The sequence below is a fragment of the Tiliqua scincoides genome, chromosome 8 (assembly GCF_035046505.1).
Source record: "Tiliqua scincoides isolate rTilSci1 chromosome 8, rTilSci1.hap2, whole genome shotgun sequence".
Lineage (NCBI taxonomy): Eukaryota > Metazoa > Chordata > Lepidosauria > Squamata > Scincidae > Tiliqua > Tiliqua scincoides.
In genome coordinates this window covers 44,823,544-44,846,083 of record NC_089828.1, presented here as the reverse complement: position 1 = coordinate 44,846,083, position 22,540 = coordinate 44,823,544, and the positions used below count along the sequence as shown (strand labels likewise).

Sequence of the window (22,540 nt, the reverse complement as noted above, 5' to 3'; positions counted from 1 at the left end):
CCAGTGCATCTGAACATGTGCAGAGTTCCTGCGTTCCCCATCTATTTAGGTCCTCTGTGCTGCAAAACTTTTTGAAAGCGGTGCGGTCCACACCCGCCTCTTTTTCCTGTCTGCAAAGAAACATTGTTCAAGAGGAAAAAAAATTGGGAGGCGCCTCGATCGAAGCGTTACGGTAAAAGCCTTGCAGGGGCTGGGTTGTGGAGCGCGCTTCAGCCAATCGGGCGTTGGGTTCTGCGGAGGCCACGCCCCGCTCTCCCCATGTGCAGAAAAAGCCGCGCAGGCACCCGGCGCTGCAGCTGTTCGAGCGGCTAGTGGGTCAGTTGCCTCCGCTGGACTGCCTGAGAGTTTGTAGGACGCCTGGCGGGCTGTCCGGGGAGAAGAAGGACGTTTGCAGCGCCGGGCAGGGAGCCTCTTGCTGGTGAGAACTGGAGCATCTCCAGCTAATTTCCTGGGTGTCTGCCTCTTTGCTTCTGCAAGAGCTCAGGCTGTCCCTTGCTCTGCTGATTTGGCTGTACCCATTTTCCGGACAGCACCAGTGAGGCTGGATTGGGGCAGTGGAGTCCTGTCTCTGCGGCAAGCTTGACCCTTCAGTTTCTTGGTGGCACTCATTAGGCTCAGGTTGTAGTGGCTAGTGCCAGTGCTGTCCTTCTCGGGGGTGGAGGATGCCTTTTACAATGGCTGAAGATGTGTCGCAGTGGGCATTGTGGCAAACTGGGGTTTGATGGCTGCATCTCCCCTAAGATGACTGTTAAAGGACGGTGAGCTTTCTTTTTTGTGATGGATGCTTTTTCCTTGACTGCCACCTGGTTCATCTCTGCAAGCTCCTTGGACGGTGGTTGGACCCTGTCCTCGAAACCACTGCCACCTTGGCTCCACAGCATGGGTAATGCCTACTACATTGTGTTGGAGGTGGTGATTGCCGTTCTCTCCATTGTGGGCAACGTCCTGGTGTGTTGGGCGGTGGCCATTAACAGCACCTTGAAGAATGCAACCAATTATTTTCTGGTCTCGCTAGCGGTGGCTGATATTGCTGTGGGGCTCCTGGCCATCCCCTTTGCCATCACCATCAGCATCGGCCTCCATACCGACTTCCACTGCTGCCTCTTCTTGGCTTGCTTCGTCCTGGTCCTGACTCAGAGCTCCATCTTCAGCTTGCTGGCAGTGGCGGTTGACCGGTACTTGGCAATCAAGATCCCGCTTAGGTAAGGCTGGGCCAGGAGGAAAGGGCTGTGAGTGCTCAGAAGGAAACCAATCCCATTCAGAGTCTGGTTTTTGTTTCTTTGCTGTCCCTGCTGAAGCTTGGTTCACTTGCTTGAGCCACCTGTGAGATTCTCCTGCTTGGTAGAGTACACATCCTATTTGCTTATGGTGTATTGTTGTGGAGCTTGGGTGGCATCTGATTCTAACTTTTGGTGCAGTGTCTGAATCTGAGGCCCTTCTTTCTAATGATCAAGCAAGTCCTAGTTCACTGGTTTCCAGTTAGAGAAACTCTCACCCCTGACTTATTACTCTTAGCTGTCTGAGCTGGTGTTGTCCAAGGATAAAGAATCCTCCTTGGGAATCAGTGTTAAAGTCCTACCTTTGGGTAAATGTCAGTTGCTATGGGGCACACTGCAGCCACTTTGCAAAGTGCCTGAGCGGGCGGTGACCAAGTCTTCTTTTAGCACCCTTCTCTGATAATCAAGGCAAGGACTCCATAGTAGTTTGGTGGTGGAGCTTACGGATGGCCCAGTGTCCCATCTGTGGGGAAAGACCCTGGAGAGCTGCTTCCTGTGGATGTAAATACTGTACTGACCTAGGTAGACCAAAGGAGAGGGCTGTGAAATACCTTATCACAAGGCATATACTGTGAGTATACACTTTGAGATAAGGCATCTTCATATGTTTGCAATAGGTTTGTGGAAGAGCAGATGTTTAGCATGCAAAAAAATCCCAGCTTCAGTCACTGCTTTGGACTGAGAAAGAGCTCTGGCTCTAATTTTGAAGAGCCACTAACAGACATTGTCAACTCTGACGATCTAGGTGGGTCAAAGGTCTGACTTAATGTATGGAAATGTTGTATGTTCTGGTGAGTGGTAAAGCTGGGTTGAACTGTGACGCTAGAAGAGGCAGTTATGGGACCATGTGGATGATTACTGCACCAACTGAATCCATTAAGTTGGGCTACCTTGAACAAGTCAGCTCATTCATTCATTCATTCATTCATTCATTCATTCATTCATTCTCTGTGACAAATGAACATTACAGGGAGCTACCTTGCAGGGTTATCGTGACAGTGGACACAGTCCAGATGTATCAAGGGTTTGATATGCATGTTGAAAAATAAAAAAAAAGATTCTAAACCGCTTTATGTGAAGTGCTATATGTGGAAGCAACTTCCATAGGACATGAGAAGATTCAGGAGCGAGATATCACTCAATGGTGATTATAGTCACCTCCCTGTTGTTAAATCCAGCAATAGTACATAATGGCCACTGACAAATTAATGAGCACGGGTCTGTCACTGGTGGTTTGCCATGAAAACGGCCTCCTTAGAACCCCCATTTTGAGAGAGTCTACCTTAGCTTAAGGTTTACATGAATCGCTTTGAATTCTTGACTTACCATCGAGAGTGGGAGAAGGTGGAGATGGTGATTGTCACCAGACACTGTGGACAAACACAACCAGGGTGGGAATGGCCGATCTGCGTGTGAGTTTTCTAGGAGAGTTTGGCTGGTCGTAGGCTGCAGAAGAGCACATGGTATGTAAGCAGGCATCATTTTCTGCCAGCTCGGGCACCTGGGCTTTCAGTCTGCCTTTGCCTTTCACAGTCCCATCGTTTTTCAAACTGCATTCTGGAGATCTCTGGAAACTTGTGGGGGAATCCCTCCATGAAGGGAAATGTTGGTGGCAGACAAGCCTCTTTGAAAAACTGCTCGCCCACCTCTGTCCTGGGGACAGAGCTGTAGCTCAGTGGTAGAGCATCTGCTTTGCATGCAGGAAATCCCAGGTTCAACTTCTCTGTGCAGGGCAGAAAACGTCGTCTGCCTGAGAGCTCGGAAAGTTGCTGCTAGTCAGTGTGGGCAGCACTGAGCTAACTGAAGCAAGAATCTGACTCTGCAGAAGGCAGCTTCCTGTTTTCATATTTCCCCTCCAACATGTGGTGTGCTCCGGGACACGCTCTTGGTCCACCTGGGTGACGTTTTGCCTCAGCAGGCGTGGCCAGCATGTGGCTGAGAACATGCCCCGGAATGGTCTGCAATACTCAAGTGAATTGCATGTTGCAAAACTGCTGCTTTGTGGTTCCTTCAAAAGAGGGAGTGTAGAAACAGCCCTGTTGCTGTTAGGAATAGCTGGAGGATCAGGGCAACCTCCACGGACCTCCTGCTTTTGGGGGTGCGTGTGTGTGGGAGGCTGACTTGCAGACAGTGGGGCCTGCCCCTTGAAGGGGTGCTTTTCACTTGTGGGGGCTGCACAGAGCCAGGGATCTTGGGCAGGTAGAAGTCTGATCCTACATGCTGTGGGGGACAGCAGGATTGGGTCCTTGTTCCACATCAATCCATTGATAATTTCAGCAGTGCTGCTAATGTAGGGAGTGCTCCTTCAGAGCTCTTATTGGTGTATATATGACATAGTGTAGCATAAAGTGAACAGACAGGCTCTGCCCATCTCCCCTCCAGGAATTTATCATTTAAGGGCCGAATCTCACATTGTTTTGGAAGTTCCAATGGAGAAACTTGAATGCAGTTTTTGTCTTGTAAAAACTGCTGGGCCACAATGCAGGGAGAGGAGGCTCCAGGCCTTCCCCCCCCCCCCAGCTCTGATGCATCCATCCAGCTTGCACCCATCTTTCTCTTGGCTGCAGAATTAGTGTACGTTTCCCCCTTGGCTACCCATAACAACTTAAGAACATAAGAAGAGACTTGCTGGATCAGGCCAAGGGCCCATCTAGACCGACTTCCTGTATCCCACAGTGGCCCACTGTGGGATATAGGAGGGATGCCTGTGGGATACTTTTGGGAGCACACAAGACTACTGTATCCTGTTGCCACTCTTTACATCTGGCCTTCAGAGATGCCTACTTCTAGAACTAGGAGGTTGCACATACCCATCAAAACTTATGTGATGGACTTAAGTGGGGGAATTTTAACTGGGGTAGGGAGGTTTGAGTATTCCCAAACCCCACAGCTCTGATCAGGTTTTTAAGCCCTCATTTTTGACAGTGGGGGAGGGGCGTGATGGTTGACTTCTTAGTCCACGTCTTTCTTCATCCCCATTAGGGTTGTCAGTTTTGCGACTGGCTTCTGCCTTTCCCTGGAGTTTCATCTGTGGAGTTGCATTACCTGACCAAACTTTTAACTCGCTGACGATTTAATGTGGTTTTTAAGCAATTAATGGACGTGTCTGCTAAACCAGCAGCTGAAACAATACGCAAAAGTTGCAGAACTTGAACACTAAGCTAGTCTATTAAAACCAGATGAGACAAACTAGGTCCAGCCTCCATCCACAAAGCTTTCAAAACTGGCAGCTGTTTTCTTTTGAACTTGAAGAGCCGGTTAAAGGCCGTCGGAGCAGTAGAGCTGCCACTGTTTTCTTGGCTGAGTTTCTCTGTTTTTGACAGCTGCATGATGTACCAAAAAAAGCGGCAGGTAAGAATGGGGCATTATTCTTGGTGCTTTCTGTCCCGAGGTATTTCCTGTTGCAATTCTGAACTGCACGTGAGCCTTGCCGGAGGAGCGTGTTGATGGGGGAAGTGATGGCAGCTGTCTAAAAGTGAAACCTGATAGCCACTTACTGGTAACAATGTTTTGTATAATGACTTCGTTTCTGGAAGAGGACAGATGCCAACCCTGGGGGGGGGGTTTGTTGGTAAGCATCAAGAACCGTTGATGGATGAAACCCATAATTGTTCTGTGGGTTTGGTCTTTGTTCCTAGAATTTGAAGGAGAAAGCCAACATTTCCAAAACATGAGAAACATCAACACAGATGTAACAGATGTATAATGACTCCCTGGGCTGTAGCTTTGAAATGGCCACAGTTCCTAACTTACTAGAAGTAAGGACTAGTAGTTGGACTCGGTGGAACTTGCTTCCAGTTATATCCAGAAGCACTGGTCTCTAAAGTGGTTCTTAAATGGTGAACCTGTCTCTAAAGCAGTGGTTCTCAAACAGAGGGTCTGGAACCCACCAGTGGTTGTGACCCAGTTTTTGGTGGTTTGCAAAACTTGACAGGGTAGATTATGTGCATCAAGAGTTAAACAAGCTGCTACGTGGGGAGGGGGGCACTGTTGCCCAATCACAGTTTTAGCCACACTACTTGGCATTCATAAATCAGGCAGCAGCCTCTAGGCCATGAGTGTCCAACTCATTTCAGGTACTGGGCCAGATAGCATTCATGGTGCCTGCTGAGGGCCAAAAGTGACATCATTAAACAGGAAGGGCCATCCTTAAGCAGATGATGGCCCGAAATAAGCACCTTGTTCTCCCATAGAAACTCATTAGCTGCAAATGACAGAAGAGAAAATGTGCAAATCTTGTTCATACTTTCAAGATATGAGAGGGCCCAATTATCACGCTGGGAGAATCCAATTATAATGGGGCTGGATAAATTGCATCTGGGGGCCTCACCTGGCCTGCAGGCTTTATGTTTGACATGCCTCCTCTAGGGCATCTAAAAAGTTTGAGAACCACAGGCTCTAAAGCATGCTTGGTTGTAAGGGTGCATTGCTCGTGGGTGCTTATTTTTTGCCCTGCCATTCCTCCCATGTTCATAATGGGTGGACAAATCTAAGTTTAAACTGATTTGTATGTGGTTACAGCCAGAGCTGGCCCAACTCCTGGCACCTGAGGTGGCAAATGCCAAATGCTGCCCTGCTTATCTTGTGATGTGCCAGCCTCTGCTCCTTCAACACTGTAGTCCTTCTTTCCTTCCACAGTTCTGCCCTCCCCCTTCCTTTTCTAGTCCAGGAAGTGGAAGGAAGATCAGTGGATGCAGGCAGGCAGAAATGAGTGCTCCTGGCCAACCTGCTGCCCAAGGTGACAGCTTCAGTTGGCTTCATTGATGGGCTGGCCCTGGTTACAGCTCACAATGGCCAGTAAGCATTTCCACCATTGCAAAAGCAACTGTGTGATAACAGGGAATGCTGCTGGCCCTTGTAGTTTGCATCTCTGAGTTTACACGGAGGGTTTTCCACATGTACATTAGTAACCACACTTGATTCCCACCCTTCTTTCAGTGAGCTCAGAGTAGTGACTATTGATGGGGGTTGGCTCTTTTGTCCTCAGACCACTCTATGAGGTGGTAGATCAGGCTGAAAGAGACTGACGGATCAAAGTCGATGACTTCATGGTCAAGTTAGAGTGAGCTTTGTGGCCAAGTAGGGAGTTTGAACCCAGGTTTCTCCAGCCACAGTCCACTACTCTATCCATGACACCGTTCTGACTCTCGGAGAGGTATCCTAAGAACTTAAGAGGCATCTAGGCAAGTGATGGTTTTATTTAGCAGGGGGAGAGCAATTGTCCCTCTTCAATCCAGCACAGTGTCTACTTCAGTGGCCTTTAACAAATGCCTTTCTTGTGTCTTTTGTTAAGATTGTGAGTACCCTCGGGACAGGGAACTGCCTTGTTTATTTTGCAAAGTAAACTGCTGTTTAAACAGTTTGGTTGTGTAAAAATACTTCTTGCAACAATTGTCTTGCTGGATTTTAGCAGTGTTTCTCAGACTGTGGGTTGGGACCCACAAGGTGGGTTACGAGTCAATTTCAGGTGGATCCCCATTCATTTCAATGCGTATTTTATTTTTAATACTGTATATTAGACTTGATGCTACTGTGGTATATGACTGCATTTGTGCAAATGCTACAGATCTGTACTTTTAATAAAGATAGTCGGTGAGCATTACTCCCAAGTAAGTGTGGCCTTACTCCCAGGATTGCAACCTTTGGAATGTTTGGGTAATTTTTTTTTCAAGTGTTCAGCAACTGGTTGGGAGGATTGGGAAGCTTCTTTTTTATTTTAAATAAATTTTAAACTTATTGTAAATTAATTTATTTATTTCAGTGTTTCTCAGACTGTGAGTCGGGACCCACTAGGTGGGTTGCGAGCCAATTTCAGGTGGGTCCCCATTCATTTCAAAATTTTATTTTCAATATATTAGACTTGACGCTACCATGGGATGTGATTGCATTTGGGGAAATGTTATAGACCTGTATTTTTAACAGGCTACTATGTATATTCTTTTAACAATGATAGTCAATGGGACTTACTCCTGGGTAAGTGTGGGTAGGATTGCAGCCTAGGATTGTTAAAAACGTTCCTGCTTGATGATGTCACTTCCGACTGATGACAGATTCTCATTCTAAAAAGTGGGTTCCAGTGCTAAATGTGTGAGAACCACTGACTTAATTGATTTGATTTGATTTTTGTCGTATGGGGATGTTCAAAATTTTCCTGCGTGATGGTGTTACTTCTGGCCATGATACCACTTCCAGGTTAATGACATCACAAATCTGGCAGATTTTTTTTTCTAAAAAGTGGGTCCTGGTGCTAAAATGTTTGAGAACCATTATCCTATCCAAGTATGTTTGTAATCTAGATATCAAAGAGCCTCTTTGTCTTGCATTCTCATCCCCACATCAGCCGGACATGAGCATGAAAGCAACACATACACACTGGCTCTAATACCCTAGATTCAGGGGTCTGCTGTCTCCTAACCATGGAGGCTCCATCTAACTAGGATGGCTACTAGTTGTTGATGATCTTCTCAATGAATGTGTCTAATCTTTTTTAAAAGGCATCTAAGCCAACCAAAAGCATAATTGCATCTTGCGTTAGGGAGTTCAACAAATTAAGTGTGCACAGTGGTTTCAATAGAATTCGTGTCGGCCGGTGTGGGAGGTCAGCACATCACCTCCTCCCATGCAGTGGGTGAGGCAACGCCCAGATGGTGTGCGTAGTGATGCACCATTGCCCTGCCCCACTGGTTTTTTGGCTATAACTTTTTATAGAATAGAGATATTTCAACACAATTTGTTTCATTGCATTCTGCATCAAATTATGCATCGAATGATATATGACATGATGGTTTGAAAATACCAAGATTTTAAAAATTTTGGCCAGTAGTGGTGACACACACACCCCCGTACACATCACTCAGTGTGGCCCGCATCCCCCGTAGTGATGCCACTGAGTGTGTGTTTTGTGACTCTTGCATGGTAAAACAGAGTGGTTGTCTTGCACATGGCTGTCAGATTATGCTGGGGTCCAGTTTTTGTTTTCAAAACCGATTTCCCAGAAAAGCAACACACAGCAGGGTTTTCTTTGAGCGAAAAACAAACCCCTCCATGTGAGCATTCCTTTCCCATTGTTCTCTCAAGATCACAGATGATAAAAATCACTGGAAAATAACAGGAGCTGTGATTGGATCATTTCAGACTAATCTTGTTCCTTGCCGGATAATGGCAGGTTTGAAGTTATAAAGGTGAGGTCAGGTGAGAAATCCATTTGCATAACTTCTCCAGCGCCAACTGAAAGGTTTGCTGAAAAGGGGAGGATGAGATGTTCTATGGACAGGCCCGAATATACCAACCCACTAGAGCCTTGGTAAAACTTGGTTTTTAGTGCCTCAGGGAGAGTTTTCAAGAATTAGAGTGGCCATGGATGGATTGGGGTTCATGGACTAAATTTGACCTGGTTAAGATGTGCGGGTCAGCTCTGGGGGGCCCTTTGCCACCATGGTCCCACCACCTCCAGATTGACAGGTCTTGCCCCTGTCTTCCAGCTGATTAATCCATTCCCCTTGATCTTTGAATGGCAGGTAACTCAAACAAGTGAGTGAAGCCATATTCTTCTGGGCCTTCTTAAGACAGAATTCCTAGAGGTTGTTGGGAATACCACTGATGATCATTCTGGCTATGAACCCGGGACATTAGAAAGAGTTGAAAATAAGTTCCAGTGCTCTCCATGTGTTCTTTACAGGTACAAGGGGACAAGTCTCTGTCCTGTGCAAGGCCTATAGACTGCTATAATAAAGAGAATTGTTACAAAATACTGTCTAGAGCAGCTATTTTCAATCTTTTTCATCTCACAGCACATTGACAAGGTACTAAAATTGTCATCTGTTTTTTGACAATTGACAAGGCACACTGCTTTATATACATATACTCAACAATAATTAATGATATAAGCAACATAAATATATGCAGTATTTCAATTTGCTGGAAATGCCCAGGAAGAAGAGCATTTTCTCATTTACGATGGACGTGTTCATTGGCTAGAAAAAATACTGGAAAAAGAGAAGTCATAAGGGAAGGATTTTGTGTCACAACATGCAATGAGATTGTTTACTATTTTGCCTGACTTAAATTGATACTTAATTGCCTAATAAAGATAAATAGCTGATTTTTACTGTGGTAACTAGTTGCAAAAATTATATTTTGAAAATCTTGAAGATGAATGACGATACATCTTACAAAACAGCTGGATGAAATGTGGGGATAGAATACAGTGGCAAAAACCACCACTTACATCAGCAGAAGAGGAAAAATGACAATTTCAGATAGATTCGCTGAAAGTTGGTCAGATCTTAGAATCTGCTAAATTAAGGATGTAGAAAGCTGTTGGAAAATGTGAATCTCTGTTGACTTTAGCAGGGTTATCACATCTCCGTTTGTTGGCTGTGGCAAAAATTGTTCTGATTGGCAAAGACCTGCCATTGTTACCAGCTGGAGTTTTTAGTCCTGATCAAACAACAGCTGCGGGTGCGACACCTGGATCAGTACCTCTTGAAGCCCTTTCACTGACTGTGGTTCCCACCCACAAGGGACCCAGTCAAACTGCTCTGAACTCGGTCATAAAAGAGCCCAAATAATGGCGTAAACATTGAGTGTAATTGTTCCTTTTGAAAAAAATGACTAAAAATTGAGTGTAATTTTTTTGTTTTGAAAAAAATGACTAGATTGTGGATGACACATGCAGAAATTCTTGGAAAACTGGTATTGGTCCTCAGTGGCATCATCTGGGGATTGCTGCTGAAGAGCGGAACACAAAAGAGCAGAAGTGAAGTTTCAAAGACTGCATGATTACCTGTGAACAAGCCTCTTGGCACCTAATGATACTTCTAAGGAAACATGCATCAGAGAGAGTGCAGTTAATTGAGCAGTCATGAGATGCCCTCCACCCACCTTTGCTTGGGGAGTGCCATTTCCTGCTGGTGCCACAAAAGGGCAGAGCTCACCCACGATTATCTGGCATTTCTGGCCACTGTGGAAACATTAAAACCTCAGTTGGTTTAAACTGCTGCTGCTGTGTGTAAATGGTGACAAGCGATGAAAACATTAGTGGAGTGTGGCTCTCTACTTCTATCAATTTATTTTAGTTGCTGGAATGGTTTAGTGGGCATCTTTTCCCCAGTTTTTGGAGATGCGAATGCTTCCTTGCAAGTTCATGTTCAAGGTGTGTGTGGGGCAGGACAACAACTGTCATGGAAATGTTGGCAAGAATCTATTTGAAAGCAAGAATTTCCTCTTTCTCTCTCTCTCTCAAATGCACACCACTCTTTGCCAAACTCTTATTTGCTAAAGGTGGTTCCTAAATTGGGCATTGTCAGTGGTTGTGACCAGGGATGAGCTGCTCTGAAGGAAATCTTCAGCCATGAGGACTAGAAACCTACTTTTAAAAATAAACGAAGAGAGTCCAGATTTTCGGGCTGCTGAATTCTGTACCCAACAGCAGCAAATTCTGCAACTGTGTGGAATACTTGAGCCTCCCATAAATTGAAGTGTCTGAGACTCGGTTTTTGGGAACATAACTGGAGGCTGCTGCTGGAAAGTTGAATGGTGGCTGTGAGCCAAAGCAACTAGTTTGACAAGATGCTTTTGCTTTTGGAGGCAGAGCGGGTGCCAATTTTAGGGGTGGGGAAGGGAGGCGGACCGTAAAGTTCTTGTCTCCCAATTTTGAAAATGCTAGTTGGCCTCAAGATTACAACAGAGTTTGCTGGTAGGATGTAGGTGACAAAATGCTGCAATCGTATGTGTAGTTGCCTGGGAGTGAGCAGCACTGAACACAGTGGGGCTTACTTCTGAGTTGGCATGCGTGGGATTGTGAACTAGGGAGTGCCTCTTGAACTTGAAAGGTGGCCTTAGACAAGATGCTGTGTAGTGGAAATGGAAAAGGTGCAAAAGAGAGTGACTAAGATGATTACTGGGCTGGGGCACCTTCCTTATGAGGAAAGGCTACGGCGTTTGGGCCTCTTCAGCCTAAAAAAGAGGTGCCTGAGGGGGAACATGATTGAGAAATACAAAATTATGTAGGGGAAGGATAAATTGGATAGAGAGATGCTCTTTACACTCTCACATAACACCAGAACCAGGGGACATCCACTAAAATTGAGTGTTGGGAGAGTTAGAACAGACAAAAGAAAATATCTCTTTACTCAGCATGTGGTTAGTCTGTGGAACTCCTTGCCACAGGATGTGGTGACGGCATCTGCCCTGGACGCCTTTAAAAGGCAATTGGTCAAGTTTCTGGAGGAAAAATCCATTACGGGTTACAAGCCATGATGCGTACGTGCAACCTCCTGATTTTAGAAATGGGCTATGTCAGAATGTCAGATGCAAGGGAGGGCACCAGGATGCAGGTCTCTTGTTATCTGATGTGCTCCCTGGGATGTTTGGTGGGCCGCTGTGTGATACAGGAAGCTGGACTAGATGGGCCTATGGCCTGATCCTGTGGGGCTGTTCTTATGTTCACAGCCTCCCATCTGGGGATGACAATACTTTGTGGGGTAAGGCTTGCTGCAGGAGTTAGGCTGCAATCTTATACAATTTTCTGGGAGTAAGCCCAACTGAATACAGTGGGACTTACTTCTGAGTAGACAAGGTCCTGGTGGCATCTGGTGGCCCATTGTGAGATACAGGAAGTTGGACTAGATGGACCTTTGGCCTGATCCAGCAGGGTTCTTCTTATGCTCTTACAGGTTTGCCCGGATGGTGTATGAGAATTGCAGTGTGTGTGAACTATGGGAATTATGGTAAGTGAGGCATACTGAACCCTCTGAAGCACTGAATGTAGCTTTATAAAATGAGGGCCAGTGAAAACATGTTTGAGTAGCCACACTTGTGGAAGTATTTGCAAGACTGCATTATATAAACCATAAGAATTATTTGAAGGCATGTAAGGAATGGGACTTAAGTATTTGTCTGCAATGTTCCCCAAAGCATAACTGCAAATGGCCAGAAGTTTAATTAGCCAAGCCTCTCTTAGCCTCCATTGTCTGTGAAATGGGCACAATAATGGCAGAGCAACTGTACGGGCGTGTTGGTAAAACAAATGCTCCACTTTGAGCATGAATGATCAAATGCGGTGAGCAGATAAACAAGGTTCCTAAGACACTTTTGCGTGTTAATGGTGGAATGAATAATTGATTTATTAATCAACGCAAAGAGAAACAAGTTGAAAGAGCACAAGGGCCATTTCTGCCCATGAATCATTAATGCTTCTTAAAACACTTCTTCAAACTCTTACCTCACTTGGCTTTGCAGTGGCCCTGACTGACAACCATTTTATAACCAGAAAATACCAAGTCCAAGAGAAAGTAAATGCTTTGAGGTCAGCAAGAGCAGCCATGGCAGAGCAGGAATTTGAGCACAAGTTACTGAGTGTGCTTAACTTGGGTTGCTGACTTTTTCTTCTGGCTGATCTCCTCTGTGCCTATGAGGCAGGCAGAAATCCACAGGGAAAGCTTTCTTCACTGCTCATATTAGGTGCCCAGAGTCAAGGAAGCTCATCAAATGCTTCTCCTTGCCTCCAGTGGCTTGACAGCATCAGCTGCTCCTTCTCCTGATCTCTGGATTTGAAAAGGAAGAGGGCAACGGAGCGGATGTGCAGGAGAGTGGTGAGTGGCAGGCTAGAGCGTCTCCATCTCCAGTACTCTTCTAGCCCACCATTCTCCTTTCTTCCACACTTCCTCTTCTGCTTTGTTTCCCTCTTTCCAAAGCAAGGGAGGAAGAGCGACAGAAGTGGGCTGGAGGAACCTCCTGCCAGTCTGCCACCTGACACGGCAGCCTTAGTTGGTCTTATGGATGGGTGCCCAGGCCGCTGAAAATTACTCCTCACTTTTTCATTTACTAGCTTCCGCTGCTGTTTTATCTTGGTGAAGAAACCTGGTTGTACTTGAACAAGGGAGATGGTTTTGGAAGTACTCTTAGAAGAGGAGGTCTGGCTCACTTTTCTGCCTATTCCAAAATCAGGGAAGTTCAACAGGGAAACTTGATAAGCTTCACTTAATTGCAAGCTGCCATGGTGGAAGGGAGGTGACTAAATAGACCCCTTTTTGATGGGATTGGGGAATGTCTTACTGTTCAGCAGTCTTTGGAACGCAGTGGCTGCTTTTGGTTGCATGCAAGAAGACTGATGGTTGATCCTAAGCCTGTCTTTTTGCTCAAAGTGATCCAGGCTACCTTCATAGATTTCTGCTGCAGCACCTGTTTACAGCTGCCCAGGTGAGTATTGGTAGTTGCTGGGTCACTGAACCATCTTCCACCAACGCTTAACAGACGAGGATTTGGGCACGTATGGTTATGAACAAATAGACTCCCCTGAAAGCCTGAACGATGTCAATCTGGTTCCCTATCGTATAGTATATTGCGGCTTTCTCTGCAAGCAAGCACACACCCCCTCAATGGGGAGTGTGAATGATGAAATTGCTCATTGTGTGACCAGATAAACAAGGTTTCCAACAGTGCAGTCCTGCAAATGTTTACTTGGAAGCAAGTCCCACTATATTCGGTGGGTACATATGCCTAGAATTGCAGCCCCAGACACTTTTGTGTGTGAATGGCTGAATAAATTAGTCCGCACAACAGCAAACAAACTAAAAGAGCAGGTCGTTTTTGCTCATTTAGCTACAAATGCATCCTTGTTGTCATTATCCAATCCTTTTCTTTGTTCCCTAATTTGCAGTCATCATTCATTAGATAATATTACTGTATAATGGATTTCTCTCTCCCTTTTTAAAAAAGCAAACCAACCCCCAAACTTTTATTTCCGTATGCAGTTGGGTGTGTTTTGTTTTTTATAATGTATACGTTCTATATTTGTCTACATTTAGGAATGTGTCTTTTTGAAAAAGGTACAGGAGTGAGGCTGGTGGGGGGTGGGGGAAAAAAGAGAACAACCTAAATTTGAGGTTGCAGCAGAATTTCCTCCCAAGTGTGAAGAGGTTAGTGACCCTGGGCATTTTTTTTGACCCCCTCCCCTCATATTATGGCAGGGCCTGCTTGTTTAAGGCATTTAGAACAGGGGTGCCCAAACCCCGGCCCTGGGGCCACTTGCAGCCCTCGAGGACTCCCAATCGGCCCTTAGTGAGCCCCCAGTCTCCAATGAGCCTCTGGAGACTTGCTGGAGCCTGCGCTGGCCTGACGCAGTGTTCTCAGTGTGACAGTCAACTGTTCGACCTTTTGCATGAGCTGTGGGACGAGGGCTCCCTCCACTGCTTGCTGTTTCACATCTGTGATGCAGCAGTGGCAGCAAAAGAAAGGCTGGACTTGCTTTGTGCAAGGCCCCTTATAGGCCCTGAGCTATTGCAAGACCTTCATTCATTCATATAAGTTCCATCTCTAATATATTCATTTATGTATTTATTCAAATTTGAAAGGTAAATTAATTCTTTTTTTTCCTGGCCCCCAACATAGTGTCGGATGGATGTCGGAGGGATGATGTGGCCCTAATGCCAAAAAGTTTGGACACCCCTGATCTAGAAGATCTCTCTTAGGCAGGGGTGCTCAATAGGTGCATCGCGATCTACCGGTAGATCGCAAGGCAAAATGAGTAGATCGCGGCGTGCCGACCCCCCCTTTCAGGTGCCTCTGGGAGGAAACGCCGGGAGTAAGGCCCATTGTACTCAATGGGGCTTACTCCCAGGTAAGTGTGGCTAGGATTGCAGCCTCACAGCCTAATCCTAGGCATGTCTACTCAGGAGTAAGTCCTGTTATATTCAGTGGGGCTCAAGGTACACCAACATACATTGTATGTATGAAGCTTCTTGGTGGAAGATTTCAGATGGACAATAGGATGGGCACTTAGTCTGTGGAATTCATTGCCACAAGATAGCATGCAAAGGGGACTGGACACATTCATGGAGAACAGTTCTATGGCTACTAGTCACAACAGTTTTGTGCTCTGTCCAGGTTCAGCAACACGGTGTCTCTGAGTACAAGTTACAGGGAACCAATGGCAGGCAACCAGCATGCCTTTCTCTCTTGCTCATGGGCTTCACGGAGGAAGCAGGTGGCCCTCTGTGGGAAAGAGGACAAGACTTTGAGGACAGGAGGGCTTTTCTTATGTAAGATTCTCAGAATGGTTTAAAAATAAAATGAAAAGAGTTCCCTGTTCCAAAAGAGCTCACAATCGAAAAAGGCATGGTAACCACCAGCTATCGGAAAAGATGCTTGGCTGGGATGAAAAGGGCAGTCTCCATTCCTCTGCTGAAATACAAGAGAACTGCCACTCAAAGGGTGCCACTTTGCCCCCCCCCCCAAATATTAGTATTGGCACTGCCTGCAGTATTCTAAAGGATAGGGCCCCACTGACCACCTCTCTGCCATGTCTTGGGGGAGGTATGGAGAGGAGATGGTTCTCTTAAGTTCAGAAGCAGAAAATAGCCTGAGGAAGGGCAGACCTCTCTGCTCCCTTTCTCCCCTCCCCCTGGTCAGGTTAAGATAATCTTTGGTTAGCAAATCCTTTGGCATTAGCAGCCTCCCAGCTGGGTCTCCAGCTGCATATGACCTGCTTTCCTTTCCAGGATCCTCCCAGCTCTGTAAAACTGCACAAGTGACCGCCTCAGATTATCTTGTTAAATTGACTTCAGACCACAAATAACTGACCTGGGGCAACTGGATCTTCTGGGAAGAGAACCTGTTAGCGCTCTCAAGAAGATCAGCACAGATATGTAAGGAAAACTAGTGCGCGGGGGAAGGCTAGTAATTCTGTGACAGATAATTCCCTGCTAAAGGGGGCTGATTTACTACTTTTCCACACAGCATCACCCATGTACACAGTGTGTTGCAGCCTAAGCTGAAAAAGCAGGTCCCTGCCCTGAGAAGCTTACAATCTCAATAGGGAGTTAGATTCCTTCCCTGACTTCAGAATTGATGCCGACAATACATGATGAAAATAAACCCAAGACAACAAGGATCTGCATCTTTTCACTTGTACTTTCTGTGAGCATATTTTTATCCTAAATTCATGCTTAAAGAATGGCAGTATGAGGCTGAATAATAAACTTTCAATTCTAGTTTTCACATTTGAAGCTGGGCATCCTTTTCTGGGCTCACCTGCAAAATCCTAGCTTGCCTCCATGGCAGGTCAGGTTTAGTAGAGCTTGTTTTAAATTGGCAGAGGTGCTGAGGTCTTGCAAGACATCTGTGATGTTTAGGTTCTGCAAGGGTTGCTAAGCTTGCAAGAGTGGATTTGCTTGATCAAAGCAACATGCATTACAGTGACAACTGAGTTTGTTTTTCTGACACCTGCACAACTGCCTAGTCCCAGAACTCCAAATCTTATGTACATATAAGTTACATAATTGTGTATTCTTCTTGTTTACTCCTGCTTCTACTTCCTTTATTACCTGTGTTGAATTGTAGGCCCTTTGGGGCAAGGATCTATCCAGTTGTACTTTGTACAGCACTGCAAGATGGCACTTACGTAAAATTTACATGCTAATAGATGCATGCTTTTCTGGAGAGAAGGCAGTCCCTTTTCATCTCTCCCTCCAAGCTGTGCACTCCTTTTTTCCTCAAGCATGAAATTCCAACTGTGTTTCTAGATTGTGTTTCCATGGGAGTCTTCAGGACAGACAAGAGGAACACCATGGCCCATTCATACCCTCAGATGAAAAACCAAGCAGGGCAGAATGCTAAACTGGAATGTAAATGAAGCAGGACAGAATGGGCCCTTTGGCAGGGAAGGAGGGGGGCTACATGCTTTTCCACAAGTGTGAGAGGAGGAAAAGACAAGTTGCCCTTGCCTAAGGCCAGCTCAAGACATCTTGGTGCCTGAGCTGGTGTGCCAAATTTTGCCTCCTTTGATGGCATGCCAGCTGCCACTTCTGTCACTTTTCAAAGCTGGGGAGCAGGGGGATCGAGGAAAAGGAAGGGAAAGACAGCAGAATAGGAAGTGTGGAGGAGAGTGGTGGGTTAGGAATGTCCAGTGCTTTTTTTGTGAAAAAAAGGTGCAGGAACTCACAGCTTGTTAATCTTTTATTTATTTATTTATTTATAAGCCATTTTTTATTGGAGAAATAAAATATTTTTATGTGCTTCCCCCCTAAAGATGAACTTACTTCTGAGTAGACATGCATAGGATTGGGCTGTCAATCTCCACATCCCCTTCCCCCTAGCTACTTTCTCTACACACGAGGAAAAATACTGTACAGGTGCACTTGTAGCGTGTAGTATGTAGTGTGGCACTACTTCGAGGAGAGGAAGCAGTGAATGGATTCCAAAAAATGGCTTACATGAGTTCCATGTAGTAAAATTACTCTAAGCAACTGTGGGAGTAAGAACAAAAAAGGAATTCTTACATGAGAGGGGTCCTTAGGTGCACATAGAAACAGCTACGTTTGCAAACAAGCAATTAAATATGGTTTAATTCAGGTATCAGAATACTCTGTGTCTTTGGGAAGGCGCTTGGCATGCAATTGTATGTTCTCTGCTGCCCTGAGCAGCTGCTGTGCATTGCTGGAGAGGAGCTGCAAATGCTGGCTGGTGGAGGGCATGCTTGTGGGGGAAGGCTGAGGAGGATCTCTGGCAAGGCTGGACAGCACGTTGTACACACGTAGAATCCCTTTTCACCTGCCCTTAGCATGTGAAAACGGGTGCAGATCTATATCTCTGCCAGGATTAAGAGCCCAATCCTAGGTATGTCTACTCTGAAGTAAGTCTCGTTCTAGTCAATGGAGCTTACTCCCAGGAAAGTGCCTAGGATTGCAGCCTAAGAGCCCAATCCTATGCATGTCTACTCAGAAGTCCACTTTAGTGAATGGGGCTTACTGTGGATTGGATGGCAGCCTTAGAGTCCAATCCTGTGCCTGCCTATTCTGCCCCCCCCCCGCCCTCCTGGAATGCCTCCGAAGGGGAGGGGCCCCTGCAAAAAGGTGCCGGAACTCCATCCCCCGCGTTCCATTACAAAAAAAGCCCTGGGAATGTCCAATGCTTCAGTTCACCACCCTTAGCTCTTCCATGCTTTTACTCTGTTCTCTTTCCCTTTTCCAGGAAGTTGAAGGAAAAAAGAGCAGTGCAGGTGGGTGGTAGGATGGATGGAGACAGGCACTCCCCCCAAACTGAGGTTTGGTTGATTAACCACCAGCAATCTCTCTAAGGGGTCTTCACCAGAATGCAGACCCCTTTGGCTGCTGCCCCACGTTGTATATATGCAACAGGGACCAAATGCGTACACCTGTGGGCCAGGCAAAAATGGGTTGATTTAATGAGGTGCAGAGGAGAGTCTGAACTTGTCTTTGGTGGATCTTGCACTTATCCCTGCAGGGGTGGCTGGGAAACAAGTGAATTGTGCTGATTGGTCATGACTTGGAATGTTGTGGGGGAAAATTAGTTGCCACCTAGCTAGTTTTTGGCTAGCAAAGAGTTAAGCTTTGAGTGATCAGGTGATCAAGATGGGCGGGTGGAAAGTGATGGGAGTGGGTGGAATGTGCCAGATCCTGCAGGCAAACAATAGGGGAGGACCATCCACTCTTCATGTCCTATTTGTGACCCTCCCAGTACCATATTGTTGGCTCTGGGAATGCAACACTGGACAAGATGAGCCTCTTGTCCAATCTACTGACTTATGTTCTTAGGCTCCAGTGCTGAAGCCCAACCCCCCTCCTCCACACTTCCTGTTCTGTGCTGTTCCCTTCCTCCTTTTCAAACCCATGAAACGGGAAGAGAAATGTGAGGTGATGCCAGCCAGCCATTTCTTTGTTTGTGGGGTCTGCCTCAGCCAGCCTCATGAACGGAACAGCCCTGAGTCTTTGCCTCTTTCCTTAGTGTGAGCAGCGTGTTGGTTCTTGGGAATCCAGCTGGATCTGAGCAGAGGATGTCATAATGGCTGCTCCTATTACAAAGACACTGATGACTTCTTCAAAAGGGAAACAATGAGATTCTCCCTGTGCAGTTTGTAGATGGAGGGCATTAGGGCAAGGGAAGGATCTCCTTTTCATAGCTCTTTTCTAGCAGCACATCTGTGTCTCTCAAAGGTAAGTCCCATTGTGTTCAGTGGGGCTCAGTCCCAGGAAAGTGTATAGGACTGCATTTTTCCTGTTGGTAACCCTGACAGTGTAGGATTACTGGCACACTCTTGACACCCTTGAAGAGTGTTTGGAAACATCGGCTGGTGCAAAAAGCAGCCACCCAGCTACTAGTTCTGCAAGCTGAGAACACACTGCTTAATCTGCACTGGCTGTAAATGGCCCAGGTATCTAAAAGGGCTGCCTTTTGTGCCTCTCCTTAAGCTTCAATCATCACCTAAGGCCCTGCTCTGGCAAGTCTGAATAGTGGGTATCATCAAGGAGGGAGGCTGTTTCGTGGTGGTTCCAGCTCTCCTGAGTGCTCTCCTTGTGGCACACAGACAGGTCCCTACATTGTATGCCTTTGGACATCAGATGATCATGGCTAATTCTAAGCTGCTGCTTAATTTAGGCTGAGCATTACGTTATGTGAATGCTGAGATGTCTCCCATCTTAAGGATGCTGCTTGGAGAGTGACTGCTGCATTATTTATGTGGGATTGTGGCAATGAGGGCTTGATACTATTTGGTGCTGTTTTATATAGATTTTGTTAATTACTGTTAGTTGCTTTTTGGAGAAAAAGGGTGAAAAGCTTTCAAGCAAACTGCTGTCTGAGTAAAGCAGTGCATGAGCGCATGAGGTTCACTGCAGATCTTGGGCTTAAGTCTGCAAGTCTTTGATGGAGCTGTTAATAATGCCTCTCTTGCGTTAAATGATTTCTTTGCAGATACAAGAGTCTGGTGACGGGGAAAAGAGCCAGGGGCCTCATCACCATCCTCTGGATCCTCTCATTTGGCATTGGCCTGACCCCACTGATGGGCTGGAACAAAAGGGAGACGGTGAAATGCGCAAATGCCACCAATAGGACAGTAGGGGGGAGGCAGCCAGACTATCAAGTGACGTGCCTCTTTGAGAATGTGGTCACCATGAGCTACATGGTCTATTTCAACTTCTTTGGCTGTGTCCTCCTGCCCCTCTTCATCATGTTGGGCATCTACATCAAGATCTTCATGGTGGCCTGCAAGCAACTTCGGCAGATGGAACTGATGGGCAACTCCCGGACCACACTGCAAAAGGAGGTCAATGCTGCCAAGTCACTGGCCATCATCGTGGGCTTGTTTGCTCTCTGCTGGCTGCCCCTGCACATCCTGAATTGCATCACTCTCTTTCATTCTGGCTTTGCCAAGAGCAAACGTGAGTGGCTTATGAACTTGGCCATAATTTTTTCCCATGCCAACTCTGTGGTCAACCCCATTATCTACGCATACAGGATCCGGGACTTCAGGTGTACCTTCCGCAAGATCCTCTCACGGTACATCCTCTGCAAGTCTGAAGACTTCCCCAAGTATCCCAAAGGGGAAGGTGGTGGAAGCCGACACCTGGCTATCAGCAGTGTCAGTACTTCTCCCGCCAGCATTTGAGGCTCCTGCTGTCTCCCCCACAAACTAGGTGAACTGTGTAATCCTGGAGAAGACTGTTACGACTGACCACTATACATTTTGTACTGCTGTAGTTCAAATTATATGTTTGTCTTGTCTGATGTTTTTCCTTTGTTAAAAAAAATAATCCTAATGCCTCTTGGAGAATTCAACAGTTGATATATGTGCTGTCTGAGCCCCTTATGGATCAAGCTTTGGGGGAATATTATTTTTCCTCCTAAGTTAAAAATCACATTAAATTCCTGCCTCTATAGCAGGGGGCAGGTATTTCAGCTGTGCTGCTCTTTTATCATGTTAGTGTATATTTTTACCTTGCTGAAGAGTAAAATGCAAGGGAAGGGGGAAGAGGAGGAAGTATGTGGTCAAATTTTTACATATGTGATTTGATGTTTTGTATAAATTTACTCCCCTCCTTTTTTTCTAATTTATCATCAGTTGTTTGATGCTGTTGGTATTCTCAAATGGGAAACAGTTTTATATAGACCAGTTATGGTATACGCTTGTTTTTGTTGTTTTTTTTTTAAAACACTGGGAAGGGGTGGGGGCAGCCTTAAGGGAAATTTGTGGATTTAATTATACAAGCAGGGCACTGTTGGAAGCAATTTATTTTTTTAAATAAAGAGAGATGCTGAAGGCAAAAATGTGGCTATTGATTTGATTTTCATGAAATCTTACACTTCAGGTTCAGTAGTAGTTAGTGATAGATAGCTTTGTGTTTTGATCCCAGACTGCTTGCTTGTGTATGACCTTTATAAAGGGCTGTGGATTCTCATATGTTGTACTTTGCCAGACAATTTAAATTCTGAGCTTAGGAAAGTTGAATTCTGCAACAGGTATACATTTGCACAGTCCTTTCTGCAGTATTTGCTCTTTACCATAATTTACAGCCCTATCGTATCCTTGCCCTCCACCCACTGATGCAACTGCCCCAGAAAGGTTTGTGGTGTATGCTGGGGGGGGGGGGGGCTCAAGAAGACAAATTTAGCACTCATTTCCCTAGCATGGGGCTGCCCTGAAGGCCTAGAGTGTTGCAGCAGCCACAGTGGTCTTCTACAGCTGTCTTTGGCTCTGCTGAGAGAGTAAAATATACACTCCCTCTTTCACCCCAGAGGACACAAAGTTATATATAAAGAAGTTTAAATTATTACTCTCTACCTATATTCACATCCAGCTAAACAAGCAATTACAAAACACCTGCCAATTTCCCTCCAGCCAGGTGGAGTTGACAGTAACCTCAGAAGGACAGTAAGAGTGGGAGGGGTAGAAAACTCTTCACCAATCCTTGTTCGCTTAGCAGGACCCACATGACACCTGGGACTATTCCCAAGATGAGCCACAAATCACTTAAGCTTGGTCTCTTTAGCCCAGGTGGGAATCGTCAGCCGCCTTCCTCCTCATCTGGCAGTAGGAGTCTTGTCAGCTGCTTGTCTGGCATGGTCAGCTCCTGGCATGTCCCCATGGCCTGGCTCAGGTAGATGGCAAGAAGGTGCTTACACTGTAGAGAAAAAGGCTACATCAGCATGATGCATCCAGGGAGGAGCCCCATGATGTCTCGCCCATGTACCAGCCATGGGTAGCAGATGAGTTTTTTTTTAATATGTGCCCAACTTAATGCATTTCTGAAATAGTGCATTTGGGAAGGAAAAAGACATGGTGAAGGCACTGTAGCATGGCCTCTCCCAGTTTGAAGAGACACTTGGCCAACAGACTGAGGCAAAGAAGGAAGAGAGAATGGATGTCGTGAGAATGGATGATGGCCAGATCCCAAAGGATCTCCTCTATGGAGAACTCGTGCAAGGAAAGCGCCCTACAGGTGGACCACAGCTGCGATACAAGGACA

General features: G+C 46.0%; 2 protein-coding genes across 10 annotated transcripts in view; one reads left to right on the top strand and one right to left on the bottom strand.

The window, feature by feature from the left end:
- The first annotated feature begins 879 nt into the window (after nucleotides 1-879).
- Nucleotides 880-20,942, top strand: ADORA2B (adenosine A2b receptor). The gene is made up of 2 exons (XM_066634798.1): nucleotides 880-1,202; nucleotides 19,989-20,942. Exons 1-2 carry the CDS (start codon nucleotides 880-882, stop codon nucleotides 20,680-20,682), a joined length of 1,017 nt encoding a protein of 338 aa, XP_066490895.1. The 3' UTR covers nucleotides 20,683-20,942.
- The window catches only part of ZSWIM7 (zinc finger SWIM-type containing 7), a 29,997-nt gene continuing 24,760 nt past the window's right edge, over nucleotides 17,304-22,540 (bottom strand). For all 9 annotated transcript variants that reach the window (XM_066634806.1, XM_066634803.1, XM_066634802.1 and 6 more), the window contains one exon: nucleotides 17,304-22,195. In XM_066634806.1, coding sequence (XP_066490903.1) covers nucleotides 22,079-22,195 — 117 coding nt within the window. In that variant the 3' untranslated portion in view covers nucleotides 17,304-22,078. The remainder of the gene's footprint in view (nucleotides 22,196-22,540) is intronic.